This window comes from Electrophorus electricus, chromosome 26 (genome assembly GCF_013358815.1).
Source record: "Electrophorus electricus isolate fEleEle1 chromosome 26, fEleEle1.pri, whole genome shotgun sequence".
In the NCBI taxonomy this organism is placed as follows: Eukaryota; Metazoa; Chordata; class Actinopteri; order Gymnotiformes; family Gymnotidae; genus Electrophorus; species Electrophorus electricus.
The window spans coordinates 7987009-8009703 of NC_049560.1; the positions used below are offsets into that span (position 1 = coordinate 7987009).

Below are 22695 nucleotides of genomic sequence, written 5' to 3' on the forward strand. Positions count from 1 at the left end.
CCTTATGCTGACAAAATGTTGCTTGAATAATGTTTTATTATTGACTTTGCGAATCTGATTTTGAATAAAATCCATTTGTTGAACTGTAATTCAGGAACATGTGTACAACCACCCCCCCCCAAAACAACAACAACAACAACAACACCCCCCCCCCCCCAAAAAAAACTGGATAAGCAAAATATCTCTGAAAATATATCTTTATTTGCAACCATATTTTAAAAATATACACAGACACATACGTAAGTACAAACCGGCCTTACTATGTTCCTGGATCATGTCACATCTGTTAAATCATGAACATGTGAGGTGCAGTGCTGAAACAAAACAGTAATGCAGGCAAGACTGAAACAGCTGAACATATACATGGATTAAGCAACTCTCTCTCTCTCTCTCTCTCTCTCTCTCTCTCTCTCTCTCTCTATATATATATATATATATATATATATATATATATATATATATATATATATATATATATATATATATATATATATAGTTTTGCAGTAAATCTACAAACATTTTAAGTCAAATTTAAATCTATAAATGCTTGCTATTGCCCTTGCTGTCTCTGGACACTTGTGGAGAACTCTGCTGGTGAACTTTGGTATTAGCTAAAGTCTTGTTGGATGGTGCACAGTGACCAGCAATGGGCTGCTCAGGAAAATCTGGACAAAAGCCTAGACCTTACTCTTATGGGAAGGATTGTTGATAAGATAGTGTGGCAGCAACAGTAGTTTGAGTGTTGGAGAGGTGGCATCATGATGGCATGAGGACATTGTGGAACAGCAGCAGCTAGCATCCCATCACAAATCCTGTAGTTGACTAAGAAATTAGTTGTAAAGGTATTTAATAAAATCTATTTAAGTCTCCAGTCATGGATGCAATAAATTATTTGACAGATTAATCCAATTTTAAATAACTCAATACATTTAAACTGCTGTATATAATAAATTACAGGAACCACTTTTTTTCTGTAAAGAAGTATCAAAAATACTACCACATTCCCACATAAAATGTTTTTTAAAAAATTAAAAAGAAGATAATATTGGTTAAAACCACACTGTGATTTAAATGTTCAATTTCACGATAAAACCTTCTTTCAGATACCTCATGAGGACAGAGAAACATTTTAAGCCCCAATGAGCATTTACATTTACAGCATTTAGATGACAGAAATTTTCTTACCATATTGTAGTGGTGCTTATAATTCTTTATAACTTACAATGTTAGCATTTAATGTATATATCAATAGTACTGTTTTACATAAATGGATGCAGTATTGTCACATATCTCTTACTATGACTAACTTACTTGCTTTCCGAGAACCAGGAATGAGGTGTGTTTGTATCTCACGATCACTGCATGAAGAGATGAGTACCTCAGGGCGAGCTCTGTCTCCACATCTGACTGGAGAGATGGATCTGCAGGGCACAGGTGACTGGGCAGCAAATGAAATGAACTGTCTGATGAGTTTAGCACCAGCAGTAGGAGTGGGTGGATCATGTGGTGTTCCTACAATGGGCAAGGCAGTGTTTTAGGTACAGTGGACACTCTCTCCTCTGCTGAGAATGAATATTGTGACCTTGGAAATGTCTGGTCAAATTGAACATTTGCTTTTCCCGGCAAAATGTTAGGAAACAATATTTTTGCAACATAATCAGCATCTGAAGTAGTTGCTCTCTCGTTTGTAGACAGAAACTGTGTCTGCTTACTCTAGTATTGAGGTAGTCAGCTCCAATGGTGTTATGATCAATGGGGGCACCAAATTCAGGTTAGCCGTTTCTCTTTCTTTAAACGGAGGTGGACAAACTAAGACAGGAGTTCCTGTTTGTTCTGTTGCAGATATCAGAGGCATTACCAATTCAAAGAAGTGAGTTACTTCAGGTTCAGTGGAGAATATGCTGGATCAGCTTATACCTCATTTTGTAGACATATGGGGCATGAATTACTGAATCACTGAGCGCTCGTTGAGATGTTCAGAACAGCGTGAGCTTCTGTGGCCACAGCAGTGGCAAGGACAGGAAGGTGTTATACAAAGGGTAGGGCAGATAGGACAGAGGGCGGAGCTAGAGAACAGGTGAATGACACCGAAGAACAAGCCAGCTCTGATGCAGGGAGCAACGGAACAGACAAGAAGGATGAAGAGGCTGAGGCTGATCAAGAGGACAAGGTTGAGTTATGCCATGGCTGAAGGATTTAAGTGAGAACTTTCTGGAAGCGGGAGATGAGTAAGTTTACAGAGATGATTGTTCAATGACAAGGACCTCAGTTACTCCTATGAGGTGTGTGGAATGTTTCTGATATTGACTGCTGAGTGGTTAATTAGCACAAAATTGATGTTGACAGCATTGCCCGGTCCACCCACATCTCTCCAGTGTAAAACAGTGTGTCAGTTCAATACTACAGTACACTGTGGTATGATGTGCTGATGATCTGTCTGTCTCTTAGATGACTTGTCACTAACACATGAAAACATTCAAAAACATTGCACAATTATCCAAGCGCTTCATACTCTGATACTTGGAGCATCACCTACAGAGCCTGTAGGCTGTTCTATTGTTGGTTTGACAGGAAATTACCCATACTGCTTTGTGTAGTTCTACAAGCACATGCACGCTGCTGCTGCAGTTTTTGCCATGAATGGAAGGAACATATAAGGCAAGGTATGATGGGCCTAGAGAAGCAGAACTTGGGACCATAGTTTAGATTCCCTTCAGAGCAGCTTTACAGCAGAATCTTCAACCCACATCTAAATAATTAGAATTGTTTTATTTTATAAAATGCTTTTTTTCCTTCAACAGGTAAGCGATGTGCATGTAATCTGTATTAAATGCTCGATTTGACTTTGCAGCAATTCATCTCTCACCAGTGTAAGCGAGCTCTTCAGATGAATGATCCTACAAACGCTCAGAAATCAGTTCAACTCGGCACAAGCAATAGGGAAGACGGGACCATTCCTTCAGCCCTCAGTGACTCCAGCAGCCATCTTATTACTTATTACCTCACAAGTAGCTGTTTTTGTTCCTGTTTTGGTGATGAGGCCTCACATCCATTAATGGAAGTAACCATTGCCGCTGGAAAACATCCTGGATGGAAAACCTGGACCCGTTCCAGTAGCTTTCTGCTATACGTTTGTCATTTGCCATCATTGTTGGTACTGGTAAAGGCTTTGCAGAGCAGAAGAGGACACAGTGATGCCTATTTGTGCCATTTGCCTTGTTAAAAATGTTTGTGGCAGAGCTTTTCCTTGCCAAGCCCCAATGTGGTTTTATCATGGAACAGTAGCTACAATGTAGTCTGTGCCTTGCCATATTGAATCATTTCTAAATAAATTTTATTATTATAACGATCTCTGCCAAACTGGATTTGTGAAAATTTTGGAAAATCCACTGAAGGTAACCTCGCCCCCACCTGCAAGCATGTGACTTTGTGTGTGTGTGTGTGTGTGTGTATACTGACCCCCGAGCCCCCTTTTTAAAAAAAATTTAATTTCTCAGCAACTGGAGCGCATTGGGCTGAGGGAAACTATAGCGGTTGACCCATCAACACTGCAGATGCCCGTGGCTTGGCGGGTCATGGGGCAGTGGGAGTGAAAGGTGCTCCATCATCCTGCCTTTGGGAGGGGACCCAGCTTGCTGGCTCGTCTGTGACATCGATTAGTAGTGTGCCAGCCTGAGCCTGTATGCTCTCCCCTCACACGATCCTCCGGTTAGTCTAATCAATGGGAGGGAGAAGCTGCTGATCTTGAAGCATTTCAACTCAGAGTACCCACTCATAAAAGCTCACAGAATAAAGAAGCCTGTGTCCTTTAGATCCCAAACATCTTTTGGGAGGAGTCATTGTGATTCACGTCATTCCTGTTGATATACTGCACCTGTGTTCAGTCCTCTGCTACCCCTTTCATTACTTTGCATCATTCTGTGCATCCACACCAGGCCTGCTTTTTCAGAAACACCTTGGGTATTCAGTGCAAATATTTTATTGGAGAGTAGTAAAAGTTGATAATGCCACTCTGTTGTAAGTCTCTGTTGAGACCTTTTTACTCCATAGCAATATTGAACAAATTTTTTAAATAAATGGTTTTGGGTTTTTTAAAGTAAATTTTTGATGCCTTAAGTGAATGCTCAGAAACCTTTCCTTTTCTTTTTTAAATACATTCCCCCCCTCATTGGTTTCTACATTTGGCAACATTGTTGTCACACTAAGTCGGAGGCCTCTTTTGTGAGTGAATTTTCACTCTTATTGGTTTTATTTTGTTTCTCTTCTGAGCTCCTCACAGGGCATGAAAGTCAACTGGGCCTTGATGCTAGCATGCATCTGTAAGGGCCTAAGTTATCTACAGTGTCCCAGTGGACTGTCCCATTAGGAAGTTTGCCTTATTTGTGAAAGAACACTTATGCAGGAATTTTAAAGGCCTTGTTTGTGTATTTTGCTCTTGTTCCCCTAACAGATCACTTCCATGTCATTCGTGAAGAGAATTGTCCGGCACATAGCGGTGTGGGTTTGAGCTCGTCTTCCTCCTCCAGCAGGTTTGACGCCCACGAGGCAGCGGCTCACGTCATCGGTGAACAGCATGTGTATCGAGGTTCACGTGGTGAAATGGAGCAGATGCCAATGCCTCGGGTATTTTTATTATTATTCTTCCCCATCTCTCCTTTCTTGTTCTCTGGACAGCTTTTTAAGGTCAAGTTGTCAGTCTTTTTACAGGCAAATGGAAAAATAAAACTTTGCATCTTTTTTTGTTGCTGTTGGCGGCAAGGCTGTAACGTGAGGAGGCTATTACTACAAGTCGCGTAGAGCAGAAACATACAGAACACAAAGATCACGTAGCACATAAGCTAATGTAACATTAAACACCGACAACAGAACAATAGGGTTTTTTTAATACACACGTAAATGAGGAACATAATTACAAACAGGTATGACAGATGGGGGGCGTGGCCACACACACACACACACACACACACACACACACACACACACACACACGGGAAGATATTTGGGAGGAGGGGCCGTACCGTGACACTCGCCCCCTAACAGAACTGTTTTCTTGTATAAAACAATGTTCTGTAAAGATTTAAGAAAAAAAAGGTTGTTAGGATTAGAATAAGATAGAATGGACAATTAAACTATCCGACCTTCATAAGGAAAATCCTACCATAATTTATACCGCTGATAAAATATATTCCAACTTCTATTTTCCCTTGATTGACAGAGTTTACTTTAACTCTTCAGACCACAGTCAAGGAGCTGCATCATTCATCACTGAGGAGCTCAAGTGGTCAGACGCAGGGACTTAACCAGTGTCAGGTGAAGAAGGTACCAGGTATTGAATGCCGGAAACGATACCTTCATCTCATGGAGGCTCCATCTTTGCCAAGTTGCACTGTCGTGGGTCAGATGTGTTTCTTAAGTGTCAGTCAAATGGAACAAGACTGATTTTCTACACCTGGGACAGGATCAACAGACAGCAAGTGCCCGTTTCTACCAGCGTGGACCACAGAGGGGGCACGATGCACTTCATCTCAGCAAAACATAGAGATGCAAAGTCAAGAACTAAGCAGGCAAGCATATCTGAACTCGAAAACTACATGTTACACAAGCCAAGAACATTTCAAACATTGTGTTACCATGTGCTGTTGGAGGATCCTTGGCCTTGATTCTGCTGACAGGGCTCTTATTCTGCTGTTGCCACAAAATAAACAAAAATAACACACAAGACATGGGCAATGACATTTTGGAGGATGCCTTGCCTCCAAAAAGAAAGTCTGTGACCTTCAACATTGAAGATGATGACATATACTGCTCAATTTGAACATGAGTGTATGAGAAAAATCACAATGACCCACACCTGACTCATTCCAACTGAACCTGTGCTCAGCAAACTGCAAGATATATTCATGATTATGGACAGTGCAGTACACATCATAAGTCATTTAGGACAGACTATGTTCTAAACTTCACAGAGCTCCTGGCCAACCAGTGATGCAAGAAGGCAGAGATCCAACTTGCTTTGGAAATATGGAACTCACCAGTCTTTCATCTTCTTAGGACAGCGTCTTTGACTCCACAGAGTCTGTTTAAAACAAAGCCATTGAAAGTGAATATAGTGAATTAAATCTTTTGTATCTCTGTTCACAAGGTTAATAATATGCTACTAATCCTGTTCCCTTAATCAATACTTTGCCAATGTGGTTGTTCCATCAACTGTTGGAAAAATATATTTTGTATCTAACTGCATATAAAGAGCTCAATCTGGAACCTTGAGTTGAGAGGGGGCCCCTTCATGCTTGTATTAAATACCTACATGCAAAATTGTCTTGCCTCAAGAGTCCCCCTCCCCCCACAAAATGGCTATTAGAATGGACTGTTAAAGATTTTGTTTCTGTAACCGCTAGTGCAAGTCAAAGATGCATGTGAAAGTCATTTTTCTGTGACCCATAAACAGTCACAAAACATGAGTTCATGAACATTACATATATATATATATATATATATATATATATATATATATATATATATATATAAAATTATTATTTTTTTAAAGGTATTCCAGTAAAACAGAATTTAATTTTACTAACTGATAAATTTGCATTTTGTCAGCCCAGTTGTCAGTTTATTCATTTGACTAAGTATAAATTAAGATAATGTCTATTATTGTTAATAATTGTTAGAATTATTTGTACACAAAGTTCTATCCAGTATGAAATGTATTTTAAAATGTGAAAAATATAGTGTTATAACAATGGGAAGCAGTACAATAGTCTGAAAACTAAATTGCTAATGGACTTGAAATGGGGGCAAGTATGTCTTTCTTGACTGTTGATCATCACAGATACCATTATTCTAAGATCATTTATAAGTGACTCGCGGTTAAACCACTTCCTTTAAAAATAGTTTGGGCTTGGCCATGCTATTCTAATATGTGTAAAATAGGTAAATGAAGTTAAATACAAAGATGATGGTCATTAGATATGGTGACTGTTAATGTTGTAAAATACAACAGCACAAATTTCATGTAATTGAATTACTACAATAGTAAGATGAATACACAGACTATTAGGTGGTGTAGCATCACAAGCTATTGGGCAGCCATTACCACTTAGACTAAATATTTAAATATTGAATACATGCTGTAGTGTAACCCATACTGAAATCCAAGAGGCTTCTTTAACCCTCTTAAGGGCATTTTCTGTCATTGCATATTTTCTTAAATTTACTTTAAAGGTTCTTATTATAGCATGATACCCATATATTTCATATCTAAATGTTCAGAACAATCTCAGCAAAAATATGGCTTTAAAGATGAAAATATAAGGTATAATAATTATAATACATTGTATTTATATATCAGTTTTCAAGGACCCAAAGATGATTACATTAGTCAGTAAATAGACATTGGCTTTGTAAAGGAGTAGGAGTATTTTAAACTGAATACAGTATTTTACAGGGAGCCTGTGCAGATGCTGGCAAGTATTAAGCACAATTTACTTCATGTTCAGCAATGTCCTCGTGCTTTTTGTCTCCATGGGTTACGAATGAAGAATAAAGAGATATATTCTGAGGAATTTGCCACCGGCATTCCACTGGGTAGTACACGTTACCTTCGTTGATTAGGAATGAGGAGGTTAGAGTAACAATATCAGGGTCAAATCCAGTCTTACCCGAGTAGGGGTCTTCGCAAAATGCAGGTGGGAAAGTAACAACACCTCTCACTTCTGCTATCATCAGTCCTTCAACTAACTGACCCTTTCTCCTCAGATCTGCATGAATCTCATAGGTGCTCTATTTTGATTTCAAGACGGCAAATTTTGCTTAAAGTCAGTCTGTGTAAAGTCAGTCACAGTAATAAAACACATAAAAGTCAATGTTCTTACATGTTCTACACAGAAAAAAAGCAGAAAAAAGACCAGAAAATCAGTTTCAAGTTTAATTTTTTCCATGAGAAACTATTCAAAGAAAATGGTTGCCTATGTGATTACCGTGCATTAAAAAAGAAGTGAAATCACATGTAGCAAAAGCCAAAATATTAAAACACAAAGGATGTAGGAGCACTTGAGACTGAAAGTCTTCATTCAGTGTGTGACTGAGCTGAAGTGCAGTCCAAAATTGAAACCTGCCTGACTGTACTTGTATATGTAGTCAGATTTATCCTAAGAGGTAAACAAAAAGTATAATTTTTCTTTGGCCATTATGGCAAATATATACATAGTTAACAATTTTAAACATAAAATCTGACAGGACATAATGCAAAATTGATGATTATTAACCCAGCCATTAACCTAATTTACATGTTATCAACATTTGCTACTGAGTACTCTGTACATTCATTCAGGTTGATTTAACTGTTTAGGTAGGATTTTCATATCCAAATTTAAAAATATGATATTAATTCCATTACTGTGTGAAAAAAAAAAGTATAGACTGCATAGGAACAAAAAAAGAGAGTTCCAGTAAACAATCAATTAAAACAAAATACCTGATACTTAAGGAAGAAAAGAACAACAGATACATATCAAACGCATTTTAGGCCATCAAGCCTTTCATAATTCTCAGCAATTCAGTACACATAAACAGCGGTCTCAGGATATGGAAGAGAATTCCTTCAGAAGAACATCCTGGCTCAGAGTGTTGAGAGAGACATTTTTCCTCACATTCACACTGATTGAGCGCACCTGCAAGGAAAGAAAGAGAATGGGAGATGATGAAAGCAGTGATAGTGTTCCTGTGTTTTTATGACCTACAGGACATGCACCAGCAGATATCTATAGGCCCCAAAACGAGAGACGCAGCATACATCAGTGAAAGACAAAAGAAAAGGAGGTACAGAGCCAGGTAAAACCCAAGCTTAGGTAAAAGCTACATCTCTTAAGCCCCTGGACAAAAGCAAATGGACAAAACACCCTTTGGTCCATGTGTTTTGTTCTGCAATCAGGTTTCATTCTGATATGCTAGGTTTGTGACAAAGTACTTTGAAAAGCTAGCCAGCTAGTACATCTATCGCTGCTAGAGTCATGTTTAAATAAAACAGGCAAGAGATTTGTAGTATCCATAAGAAAGAATTCTCAGGAGGTGCTTGGTTAATGCTTGAATGACATCTATGAAAACATTGTTTACATAATATTTGTTTTTAAGAACATTTAAAGAAACTCAAAAAAAACACCCCCACTAAATGATAACCATAAGTCATTTAGTTTTCTTACTGCTGGATCATGTGTGATGCAGTATGCTGCGAATGAAACAGCAATACCTTCAGGTTTTCTGCAACACTTTCTTGCATCTCTAGCTACCCTGTGTTCTTACCAGCTCCTTGAAGAAGGCCGTCTCCTTGGGTTGTTCTGAATAGCGCTCAAACTGGTCTAAACCATCCTGAAGCTTTAATGTTAGTGTGTCATAGTTGGAGCGTACCACTTCCAGAACCTACACACAACAGAGATAATAATAGAGTTGTAAAATAAATCACTGGCACTACAGGCCATAACTTGCAGCAACTGATTATAATAAACAAATGTCAATGAGAAAGTTTGAAGACACAAACTTTACAGTCTGTAATGTTATTTTGTATACCAAAAACAGTTTAATGTTATTGGGATAAGTCTTTTCTCTCTTAATGTACAACTACACTAATTTGGTGTCTGTAAGGCAATGCAAGATTCACTAAAAATCATGTGGAGTGATTGGAACTGATGAGGTGAAAATTGTGTCATGGCTGTTGATGATTCATGGGCAATTTAATTTTGAAATGAGTTTAATTGGATTTACTTGATTTTTCCCCTTGGGGTACATCTGTTCTGGACTCTATGACCATAACCAACACAAGAGCCAATGCACACAAATCCTCTGTCTCCGGCCTCTGGCCCAAGAAGCTAATTGCGGTGCATGAGTGCCTGGCAGCACAAATCAACGAGCTGCTAATGGATGGAACCCACCCTGAATGGTTAACTGAAGGCTGGACAGTCCCTGGAAAGGGGCAGTTCCATCCAGCTACTGGGCGATAATCTGCCTCTGCACAACATGGAAGCTCCTGTCAGGTATCATTGCGGCTGAACTGGCACATGACTTAATACATGCGTGCGGCCCAGAAAGGCATTAGCAAGAACACCAGAGGAGCCCAGCACCAGCTACTGGTGGATAAAACAGTCACTCAACACCGTAAACCCAGATAGACCAACCTGTGCACAGCTTGGATTGATTACAAGAAAGCCTATGATCCAATGCTCCACAAAACACATGTCACCATCAAGTGCGGGATTTACCAAGGAGATGCCCTGTCCCTGCTGCTGTTCTGCATCAGACCAAACCCCCTCAGTGAGATCAACAACAAGACTGGCTACGGATAGCAGTTATAGAAAGGAGCAACCATCAGCCACCTCCTGTATATAGATGACATAAAGCTGTATGCCAGAAGTGAATGAGACATTGACTCACTAATCCATCACTGGATAAGTGTGGTCATATGGCTACAAAGAGAGGGATGGTGGCTAGAAGAACAAAGGGGATCACACTACCAGAAGGTAACATGAAAGATGTTTTATATTAAGACGGGCAGCTACGAGTACCCTGGAGTCCCATAAGCAAATGGTAATCATGAAGAGACCACAAGAAAGGCATCTACAGCCAAATACCTACAAAGAGTGAGGCAAGTCTTGAGCGGTCAGCTGAAGGGAAGAAACACCTACACTCTACCAGTCATCACATAATAAGTTGGTCTAAGGAGGAGATAGAAGCCACTGACATCAAACCAAGGAAACACCTTACAATGCATAGAGGGTTTCATCCTCTCAGAACTCTGAGACTACACTAAGCGGAAGGAGGGGGGCCTGGGACTAGTGAGGGTCATCCAGAATGAAACATCAAAGATCCATGATTACACCAGAATGATGGCCCCAAGTGATGAAGAGTGAGTAGCTTAGTGAGTACCTCAACCAGCAGAGACCTGAGGAGAATGAAAATGAGGAGGAGGAAATGGGAGGAAAAAACCCTGCTTGGTATGAAAGACAGTACAATTGCATTTACAGCATTTAGCTGATTCTTTTATCCAAAGCAACTTACAATTGTGACTGAACAATTGTGATCTTGAGCAACTGAGGGTTAAGGCCTTGCTCAGGGGCCCAACAGTGTCAACCTAGCTGTTGTGGCATTTGAACAGGCAACCTTCTGATTACTAGTCAAGCACCTTAACCACTAAGCTACCACTGCCCAGAGAGGCACTAATCATGGCAGCACAGGAACAAGCGCTGAACACGAGATCAATAGATGCTGGGATCTCCCACACCAGGCAGGACCCCAGATGCTGGCTGTGCAAAGATGCCCCCGAGACAATCTAGTACATAACAGTGAGATGTAAGATGCTAGTAGGCAGGGCGCACATGGAACGCCGTAACTAAATGGCTGGCATAGTGTACAGAAACATCTGTGCTGAGTATGGGCTGGAAGTTGAAAGGGTCAAGTAAGATATACCCCCAAAGGTGGTGGAAAATAACCATGCTAAGATCCTGTGTAATGTGTGTGCATGTGCTACCTGCTAAAGATGACATGCGCAGTGCATCATAGATGTGACTAGTGTGAAGCCAGTGCAAGTAAATTTTTACTAACTTTACCAGAAGACATGGCTTTATGTTGATTACTGAACACATGGCTTTTCATTAAAGATTGCTGTGACTGTCTAGTTCTGAAAGTAGTTATTAGTTATTATCTTCATATTTTCTTATGTTAACCATACACTAGAAGACTTTAAAAAAAAAAGACTTAAAAAAACCTAAAGTCTGACAACCTCTCACATCTAAAGACAATGTGTCATATTAATGATATAAAGAGAAGTGACCTAGATAGAGATTTCTTTTTAGCCCTATTTATTGAAATGCAAATCTAACTCTAAAAGGAATCAAATGTAAGCTATTCAGTTAATAGCTAAGCAGGGTGTGGACTGTGTGAAGTTCTGAACACAATCAAATATCAATACAATATTGAAAATCGAGTAAATGTTTTGTGTAGATCGGCTATGGTCTTTGCTCTTAAAAGCTGCTATCGAAGTAATAGACAAAAAGTATTATTTATGTGGGGGAATTGGCTTTGAGAGGTTCCTTTAAAATCATGGTAAATTACAAGTGTTTCACAATATAAAGTAACAAACCTGATCCTCCGAAAGTTGAGAAATGTGGTTCACGGCAGCATAGGACTCGATCTTAGGGTTGAAATGGTTAATGATGGCCCTGCAAATTCAAAACAGAATAGGTAAAATCTTTAAAATTGCTCCCAAGCACAATTTATCCAAAGTAAATTCACTTTCATTTATATAAGACACTGGTTCTTAAACTTTCTGTGCCAAGTTCCACATCTCATCACCCAAGAATCATCTACAAACCAGAGTTCCCAGATAACTAGCACTTTTCGAACATTTCTTTAAGAGTCCATGTTTCATTGTCATCTGCCAACTGACAATTGGCTTCAATCTCAGAGCACAACCTTCTGATTAAGGTCAACTCATTACATAAGACTTGTTTGGATTTCATACAATGCTCATGCACTGATGTAAATTTCTCTTTGAATATCGAGCACACACACGAACAGGAGTTAAAAGTTTAAATTCTTTTGACCATCAAAACATTTGTAGGACCATGTAGTTTCTCTTCAGAGTTATTATAGTTGAATTAGTACTGCACAACTCTACAACTTGTGTGAGAACAAGGGTCTTGGACAATTAAACTAGGTCTAGAAATGGCAAGAAATGGCAGTGGCATAGCAATTTAACAAAGTTTTTGCAACAGGCTACAAGGTAAAATAATCTAGATACCAGTTTTATATAATAAGCAATTAATTAAAAATATTAACACATTCACCATTCAACCTAATAAATAGTATAAACACATCTGCAGTCTGAAAAATGCTATATTCTGAGAAAATCAGAGTTCACAAATAAATTATTTTCTTCCTCTGGAGTACTGGGAGCTTCGACAGGTAGGTGGTCAACTAGACTAAGTATGGGTTTACATAGAAACATTTTGTATGGGGAGTGCAGCACTGATTTGCTGTTTCACTACTAGACACCAAATGTGGATTCCGTTTTGTACTCTGATGTGAATTTGATCTGAAATCTCTACAGTAGTATTGTATCATATTCAAAATCCGTTCAAAATCAGAATGGATCTCATAGCTCAGTGTTAACATTTTGCAGCTTGGAAGGTCATGGCATTTTGGATACTTGGCAGGAGCATATCTCGATGAAAGTGTATTCAAGGTCCCTTCTTTATATTAAGGACATACTGTGTAAACAAGGTCTGGTTTGCTTTGACCACAAATTTCTAGAGGTAAAGCTGAGGCAAACTGGGACCCTTGGGTATAATTTTGTTCACCTGTTTTATAACTATCCTCAAGATGAGATTATAATGTTCTGCTGTTCTATAACTCTCCTCAGGACAAGCTTATCATGTTGATTCTACAATCCAGGCTGATCTTCAAATAAGATAGTAAAGGTGACCAGTTTAGGTACTGTTAAGCCTGTATAATGAAGTCATGGCAATTCATTTTGTGCTGTATAAGGGTAGCCAGAACATTCAAAAGGGTTTTACTAACTAATTTCATGGGTGGTACACTATAGTCAAAATTATCTTAATACTGGCTACCTTACACAACTGCATGAGCACCCAAATTTAGGTCATTGAGCAGCTTTTTTGGTTTCCCATAATTAGAAATAAAATGTACCCATAAACACCCTAAAACAGTTCAGACTTATCAGGCATTAGAACCTGTAATGACATGGAGAGGCGGACAACCTGTAGCCATGAAGGGATGCCATGTAATTCAGACATGTAATTCAATAGATATGAGAAGCCTTAACATGTGCCAGGAAACCACTACCACAGTGATCGTCGACTGATGACATCAAACGGGCTCCATGGATTCATGTTAGTTGCACAAAATTCTGATCCTTCCATCAACATGATGAAAAGGAAACCAAGATTCAGTCAACGAGGCAACTTTACTCGACTCTGTTGTGTGCTTTATGGTGATTCACTTCCTTGAGCTTTACTATCAATTACACCCAGTGCAAACTTTAGCAGTTATACCCCAATCAAGACAAAGTCCAATAACAGTGCATTCTGAGAAGGCATTCTGCATACCAATGTTGAAGTCAGATGCCAATTGTGCAGTTATGGCCTGTCCCTTTACATACAAAATTTTGCAAGATATGGTGAAAATATATGTGAAAATATTCAAGACATGCAGAAAAAGAACCCGAGCCTACCTGACATTAACTAGGGCATAAGTGACTTTACTAGCAGGCTCCTTCCACTGGCCAACGTTGGTGGAAACCCTGAGAACTAAAAGATCACAAAGGCATTGACCCTTCAGAAAGATCCGAAAAGCACTGCTGTTTTTTATTCTGTTATGAATTGAACACAGGTTTGGCATTACTGCTAAAAAACATTTAGAAGTGATTCCTGAAAAGACGTAAACATGTGTGACCTAATTGTAGAATAGCACTTCATGCATTAATTTGAGAGTTCAACACATTTTCAGAGCTTCTATAGAGCAACTTACCCATACAATAAAGGTTATCAAAGACCTGGTGCATACGAACAATCTCGTAATACAGCTCATCATAACTGCTAGGTGTGGGTAGGAATGTGTCCCCGTATGTAATGAACATATTAAAGAGGCTGACAACCTGAAAATAACAGGTAAAGAAAGGGATGAAAAAAACTATAGTGCAGAAATGAGTAATATACAGTGCATCCGGAAAGTATTCACAGCGCTTCACTTTTTCCACATTTTTTTATGTTATAGCCTTACTCCAAAATGGATTAAATTCATTTTTTCCCCTCAAAGGTCTACACACAATACTACATAATAAAGTGGAAAAAGTTTGTTTGGAAGTGTTGCAAATTAATTAATTAATTAAAATAAATCACATGTACATAAGTATTCACAGCCTTTGCTCAATATCTTGTTGAAGCACCTTTAGCATCAATTACAGCCTCAAGTCTTTTTGAGTATGATGCTACATGCTTGGCACACCAGTTTCTCCTATTCTTCTTTGCAGAACCTCTCAAGCTCCATCAGGTTGGATGGGGAGCGTCAGGGCACAGCCATTTTCAGATCTCTCAGAGATGTTCAATCGGGTTCAAGTCTGGGCTCTGGCTGGGCCACTTAAGAACATTCACAGAGTTGCCCCGATGCCACTCCTTTGTTATCTTAGCTGTGTGCTTAGGGTCGTTGTCCTTTTGGAAGATGAACCTTTGCCCCAGTCTGAGGTCCAGAGCACTCTGTAGCTGGTTTTCTTCAAGGATGTCTCTGTACATTGCTATGTTCATCTTTCTCTCGACCTTGACTAGTCTCCCAGTTCTAAAAAACAACCCCACAGCGTGATGCTGCCACCACCATGCTTCACTGTAGGGATGGTATTGGCCAGGTGACGAGCAGTGCCTGGTTTCCTCCAGACATGACACTTGGCATTCAGGCTAAAAGGTTCAATCTTTGTTTCATCAGACCAGAGAATTTTGTTTCTCATGGTCTGGGAGTCTTTCAGGTGCCTTTTGGCAAACTCCAAGCGGGCTGTCGTGTGTCTTTTACTGAGGACTGGCTTCCATCTGGCCACTCTACCATACAGGCCTGATTGGTGGAGTGCTGCAGAAATGCTTCTCCTTCTAGAAGGTTCTCCTCTCTCCACAGAGCAACACTGAAGCTCTGTCAGAGTGACCCTTGGGTTCTTGATCACCTCCCTGACTAAGGCCCTTCTACCCCAATCACTCAGATTGGCTGGGCGGCCAGCTCTAGGAAGATTCCTGGTGGCTCCAAACTTCTTCCATTTATGGATGATGGTGACCACTGTGCTCACTGGGCCCTTCAATGCTGCAGAGGTTTTTCTGTACCCTTCCCCCGATCTGTGCTTTGATACAATCCTGTCTCGGAGGTCTACAGACAATTCCTTGGACTTCATGGCTTGTTTGTGCTCTGACATGTACTGTCAACTATGGGACCTTATATAGACAAGTGTGTGCCTTCCCAAATCATGTCCAATCAACTGGATTTACCACAGGTGGACTCCAATCAAGTTGTCGAAACAACTAAAGGATGGACAGTGGACACAGGATGCACCTGGGGTCAATTTTGAGTTTCATGGCAAAGACTGTGAATACTTATGTACATGTGATTTTTTTTGGTTTTTGATTTTGAATAAATTTGCAACAATTCCAACCAAACCTTTTTCACTTTTTCATTATGGGGTATTGTGTGTAGAAGTTCAAGGGAAAAAATGAATTTAATCCATTTTGGAATAAGGCTGTAAACATAACAAAATGTGGAAAAAGTGAAGCGCTGTGAATACTTTCCGGATGCACTATATAGGTCTCCAAATTAATAACCTTTGACAAACTGAATTTCTTCTGGGTCTATTCACAAAATGACACTTTTTTTGTATTTAAAACAAAGCACAAATTAATATGAATCTTGATCATGAATGGTCAATTATTTCCACATATTAAATGAATTGGCATGAACACAAAACTAGGTTACTCAATGTAGTACTGTAAAAAAAGCAGAAACCACCATTTTGATGCTTGGTTTTGGAGTTAGAGATTATGTAAAAAAAAATGCCCTAGAATTATGCCCTGTTGAAGTTTATGGGAGGAATATTTTGGATCAGTAATTTCAGAGCCAAGAAATTGCTGCCCACCCCCCAAAAAAATCCTGAACCCAATTTAAAGTACAATGGAGGCTAAATAAAGCAATGTCTTTGAACTAGAATATTCCCTTAACTCACAGGAGTGCAACCAGACAGGCAAATGTACAGTCATCCCACAACTTGGTAGCTAAACTGCCAATTTAGAAGGTACTTATGAATCATGAGATTTTTCTTCATATGAGTACCTGAGTATAACAATAGGAAATCCCATGGTACATAATTTTCTCCATCTTAAATTAGTTTCCACAGGGCCACTTCTAATAAATAGATGTAAAACCCCAATCAAGAATGTACAAATGTATAAAATTAGCCACTTGTGACCTTTTCCATGATATATTCAAAAATTCTTAATGCTCCAAGCACAATTTATCCAAATGTATCCTCTTATTACATCACAGGTGGATTATTGCACTGTGATTTCATCCAGCCTCTCTACCAAATCACTAAGTAGACTGCTCTATGTTCAGAACACTGCTAATTGGGTTCTTATACAGCACCATATACTGAAAAAAATACTTAATTGGTTATGCATTTCTTACTGTGTACAATTTACAATTTTGTGCATTGCTTAGAAGCTCTGAACGCTCTTCAGACCAGTCTTGCCTCTTCTCACCTGGCTGAGTCCCTTTATTCATATGTTCAACCCTGCACCCTACAGTCATCTTACAAGGGCACCCTTGGATCAGATTTATTCTTCAAGGTTCCTAGTTGTAGATGGGGGGGTGGTTGGTTTTACTGGGTGGGTGGTTTTACAATCACAGATTCTAAGTTTTTAAACTTATACCGTGTAACAATTCTCAATTATGTAAATCATTATTGAAGACATACTTTCTCACTTTGTTTCAATTCCCCCCCCTCGATTTGTGAAACAGCAATTAAATGATTCAGAATGTTACTGGCACAGAAGACTTTACTGCATACTGAGAGCCCTGGTCTATATCACCCTAATATCCTTTTTTTCCCCTATCATATATTCTCCTGTGTTGAGTCTTGTTAATTATATAGGGCATGCATTTAGATCATAAGAGCCTACCAGCTCACTTGCTTCAAATTTGAAAGTGGAAATTAAAACATTAAAAGTAATAGAAAAGGGATTGAGAAAATTTGTACACTGGTAAGCATTTTTTTCTGTGCCTGTATGTGTTTGGTACATTTTACTGTTATATGTAAATACAATAATATTAATAATAATTTTAATAATAATAACATTGTGTAATACAATAATATTAATGGTGTCCTTGGTAAATATGAGTGGGGGGAAAAGTCCAACCTGAACATGCACACAAAAACGTTAAGTTTGTTGATACTTTGAAATGGCTTGTCAAAGCTATAAAACTGTACTACAAAACTGTAGGAAGAATGGTGTTCTCAGAAAAAGGTTTGCCAAAGTTTTAGACAGAACTTCTATCCAATCTCTTACCTGTAGAGCCAGTTGGAATATATTGTGCTTGGCCAGCAAGGTAGTCTCATTTGACAGCAGGAACTTCAGCAAGTTAATGAGAGCTGAGAAAGAAACAGTCAATAAATCTACTTTCACAAACAGTTTTATATCAATATGTGTTCAAATCTTTCATCTTAATCACTACATTGTGAAAGCGTTCAATCAGTGATCATCTTGCATCAGAACCTGGACAGTCTTCAAGAATCGATTTTCACACACAGTATGAATGCTAACGTAAGTGTCTTAATAAACCTAATCCTTATTAAGCACAGCATGCTCATACAAATTCTTCTTTGCCTTTAAGTATTAAGGTTTATTTTATTTTATTTTATATTTTTTTTAATTAAATTGAAAGAAAATTGTTAAATTGGCGAAGAGTCAAATGTAATGGTGTGTTTTATTTTTTGTGTTATTTTGAATGTGAATTTTCTTTTTTGGATTAACTTAAGTAAAAAATTTTTTTTTTAAATCCACTATTGGTAGAGTTCCAGTAGTTTTTTTAATTCAACGCGCGCACACACACACACACACACAAATATACATACACACACAAGGCAGCTTTATAAATGTCCAATTCCGAGCACCCAGTGACCAAGCCAAGGGTAACGATGGCAAGGAAAACCTCCCTAGAGCATGAAGAAGAAACCTTGAGAGGAACCAAGACTCAAAATGGGGAGCCATCCTGCTCTGGTCAACAACAGACAAGCTGCGGGGGAAGATGAGTAGAATGGGGAAAACCAGATCCATCCTTGCAACACCTACGCACTACCAGCCATCAGATACCCCACAGGTATAATCAGATGACCAAAGGGGGAAATAGAAACCACTGACAAAGACAAGGATGCTGCTCACAATGCATGGAGGGTTTCATCCCAAATCCAGCACTCTTAGACTGTACACTAAGCAGAATGATGGGGGCTGAGGACTAGTAATAGTCAGAGCCTCTATCTAGGATGAAAGATCCAGGAGTAACCCAAGATGATGACCCCAAGTGATGAAGGGCTTAGTGAGTACCTTAGACAACAGAAACCCGAGAAGGGTGTGAATGAGGAGGAGCAAGAACCATCATGGGAGGACAAACCCCTGCACGGTATGTACCATCAGCAAACAGTGGAAGTGGTTGATATGGAGAAATCCTACCAATGGCTGGAAAAGGCTGGATTGAAAGACAGCACAGAGGCACTATTCATGGCATCTCAGCAATAAGCTCTTAATACAAGACCAATAGAGGCTGGGATCTACTACACTAGGCAGGACCCCAGATGCAGGTTGTGCAAAGATATCCCTGAGACAATCCAGGAAATAAGAGTGGGATGCAAGATGCTAGTATGCAGAGCATACCTGGAATACCACAACCAAGTGGCTGACATAGTATACAGAAACATCTGTACTGAGTACGGGCTGGAAGTTGCAAGGTCAAAATGGGGTACACCTCCAAAAGTGGTGGAGAGTGACCATGCTAAGATCTTGTGAGACTTCCATATACAGACAGACAAAATCGTAATGGAAAACCAAGTAGACATAGTAGTGGTGGATAAACAGCAGAAGAGTGCCATAGTGATAGACGTAGCCATCCCAAACGATAGCAACATCAGGAACAAGGAACACAAGTTCAAGAAATACCAAGGACTGTTGATATCGCAGGTGATGCTGCCACACACATACAGTGTGGTGTGTACCATACCTGACCAGAGTTCTCGCCAAGTATAGTGTAGTCTGATTCTGCACTTCTTCTGATAGCAGATCAGCTTGTGAATGATCTGAACACATCGCCTAAAAGACAAACGGATTATGATATAAAAAAAAGGTTCAAATAAGGTTTGAAAAGTCAAATAATGTTAAACATTGCTAGCATTGAAATTTGAGTTTATTTGGCCTGGATGGTTATGGCTCAGGCAGAAAGTGGATCAAATACTAAATGCTTTCTCACATGTAGAGGTCCATAGGAAATTCTTTCATCATATGAGTGACAATGAACTCAACCATCAAATCTATGTAGAGGACAGAAAGAGAAATTAAAAGAAATTAAAAGTTTAAAATTCATGTTCAGGAACTGTAGGACAGTGTGTACACTTACTGGGAATCAGACCTCTGACCAGCGAATCAAATCCTTGACCAAATACTTAAGATACTTATACTTAAAAAAAACTCTCACCCAAGACAGCGCACACCAGGGGCCGAGATGGAATGGTCTTGTCTGCAGCTTTTTTTCTGTGTCTCATTGGCTGTTAAACACAAGACACAGATAACAAGTCAATGAAATAGGTGTGTTTTCATATTGGATCCTTGTCTATGTGCAAACATCTATAAAGCATTATTATGCACCTTAAAAATGTTTGACCTATTGTGAAATAATTCAGTGCTTGGTACAGGTATGTTTCTGTATTGGCCAAGAAAGTTTGTTCCATTTCCCTCTTAAAAACTTTGGTTTTCCTTTCCAATGATTTCTGCATTAAAACATACAACTTGCAAATAACAAATGTCATACTTTTTAATTGTATAATAGATACATGGCAAACCATTTTAAGTTTAGTCTCAGCTTTAAGTGCTCTGCCCACAGAGTTACATGGACAATCTGTTGTGCACTGTACACCAAATGTGACAACTATAATCTTGCTAGATAATCTTCTTGCACCTTCTGTAGTCAGGCACAAGAAGTCAGGTACTGCAAGATCCTTTTTTTCATGTTCATCTAAAAGTTTATCTAAAGGGTTTTACACAAAAATGTATCTAAAAATAGTTATGAGACATTTATTCAAGATCTCAAATCATTTCTCTCTAAGAGAACTATTTTTAGTGAATGATAAAATTGCATCGTCAGCCAGTAAAACAGTAAAGTAAGAAAAGCCTTAAAAATATTCACCCTCCAAAAAATGTGAGCACCAGCTATTTGATTTCTCATTGGAAAATTGAAGAGAAATGTTAATTTAAACACATACTATATAGTGCTTAAAAAACAAAGATGAATTGCAAAATTGTATTATATGCTTTGATGTAAACAGATGGGGTACATGTGGTTAACCCTAACCCTAGACTAGAGTACATCAGGTTAACCCTAGACTAGAGTACACGGGGTGTTCTTACCATTCTGTGTAAATTTACTCTGAAGTTCATGTTGTCGTCGTGGAGAAAAGCATCTGCATACTGGTCCTGTTTACCAAACATGAAAATCAGAGGACATATAAAACGCACCATTTAATGCACAGATCCTACTGAAACTAAGTAGACCAAGAAACCCAAAATAAAATTTTGTAAAGATTTACCTCAGCTATACAGGTAAGAATGATGAGACACAGTCGGGCACTGTTAAGTCTGTGTTCATCTAGAAAAAAGAAGGTTTGAAGAGTTAAAAGTTAGGACACAGTGGTTTACAAAGGACTACTGGCAAATTTTCAAAAGAGAACAAAGGAAGACAGAACAGTCAAAGACTTAGAATAGCAATGGGAAAATTGCCTTTGGTGTCTTGCATGACAATTGAAGAGTACTTCAGGAAGGTGATGAGGAGGTTACTCGTCTGTAGGTTGGGGTCCAAGGGCAGTTCAGGATTGTGCATCACTGTAACAAAATTAACACTTTACACATTCACGTTTTTAAATGACCTTGACTTTGTACACATACCATCCCAAACACCAGGGTTCAGTTCCATAATTACTGGTATAGATCGAGTGTTCCTAGTTAATAACATAGAGTGAAGAACCCATAACATGACTTTGCATATATTTTTAATGACTCATTAGGCTAACTGAAAGTATTTAAGGTTTCCTTGAATGAGTATCAGCCACTTCTATATAAGTAGTTAGAATAAAGATTACATATTTAACATTTTCAACAACTGAACAACTGTTCCATCTTAAATTTGAAAAAAATACAGGGGACTATTTTTATAGGTTAAAACTACCTATAATTGTTTTATACTGTTTCTAAAGTTTATTTATATACTAAATGCACCCCAAGTGGAGTCAGTAGCCCATACAACCAATAGAAAAACATGATAATGCAGAGTCCCTCAGACCAGAGCAAAGTCTGTATGATTGTTTGACCCAAATATAAGATAATAAATTATTTTTAGTTAGCTAGTATGCTAATAGAAACAAAAGCCAAATAGCCAAATATAGTGATGCTTTGAAAGGCTTGCTTCTTATATGTTGTTAAACTAGCTGGAGTTAGGTAAACATGTTTTAAATAAACAGCTTTAAGTACCAAGGCTTAGATTGCAATGAAACTGCTGTGTAGGTGAATTATGTTTATTTGCAGCAATAAAAATAGATACGCAGAATCTTGCAGCTTATTTTTCTTCCAGCTTTAACAAAAAGAGAAAGACAGGAAAGATTGCACACAAGTATTTGATATTTATTATGTTAAGAAATTTAAAACTTTTTTTTTTTTTTTAAACTTGAACACATGATTTGGCTTGCACCATACTGAAACTGAAGATGAAAAAATGTAAAACGTATGAGTACAAGCCAAGAAAATAAAAACAGGTTTGTGAAATTAAAAAGGGGCAAAGAAATGACACAGGCTCTGCGCCTCGGCGGCATAGTGGTGGGAAGGGGTGGGGGACACTGCCCAC

The 22695-nt window shown here is 38.7% G+C and overlaps 1 protein-coding gene across 3 annotated transcripts in view; it reads right to left on the reverse strand.

Moving 5' to 3' along the window:
* Positions 1-7917: 7917 nt before the first annotated feature.
* Positions 7918-22695, reverse strand: part of armh3 (armadillo like helical domain containing 3) — a 40724-nt gene continuing 25946 nt past the window's right edge. For all 3 annotated transcript variants that reach the window (XM_026997119.2, XM_026997127.2, XM_035523326.1), the window contains 12 exons: positions 21579-21680; positions 21389-21447; positions 21210-21275; positions 20281-20350; positions 20056-20116; positions 19810-19898; positions 18105-18187; positions 14542-14668; positions 14246-14321; positions 12134-12212; positions 9304-9420; positions 7918-8675 (listed from right to left, as the gene is read on the reverse strand). In XM_026997119.2, coding sequence (XP_026852920.1) covers positions 8583-8675; positions 9304-9420; positions 12134-12212; positions 14246-14321; positions 14542-14668; positions 18105-18187; positions 19810-19898; positions 20056-20116; positions 20281-20350; positions 21210-21275; positions 21389-21447; positions 21579-21680 — 1022 coding nt within the window. In that variant the 3' untranslated portion in view covers positions 7918-8582. The remainder of the gene's footprint in view (positions 8676-9303; positions 9421-12133; positions 12213-14245; positions 14322-14541; positions 14669-18104; positions 18188-19809; positions 19899-20055; positions 20117-20280; positions 20351-21209; positions 21276-21388; positions 21448-21578; positions 21681-22695) is intronic.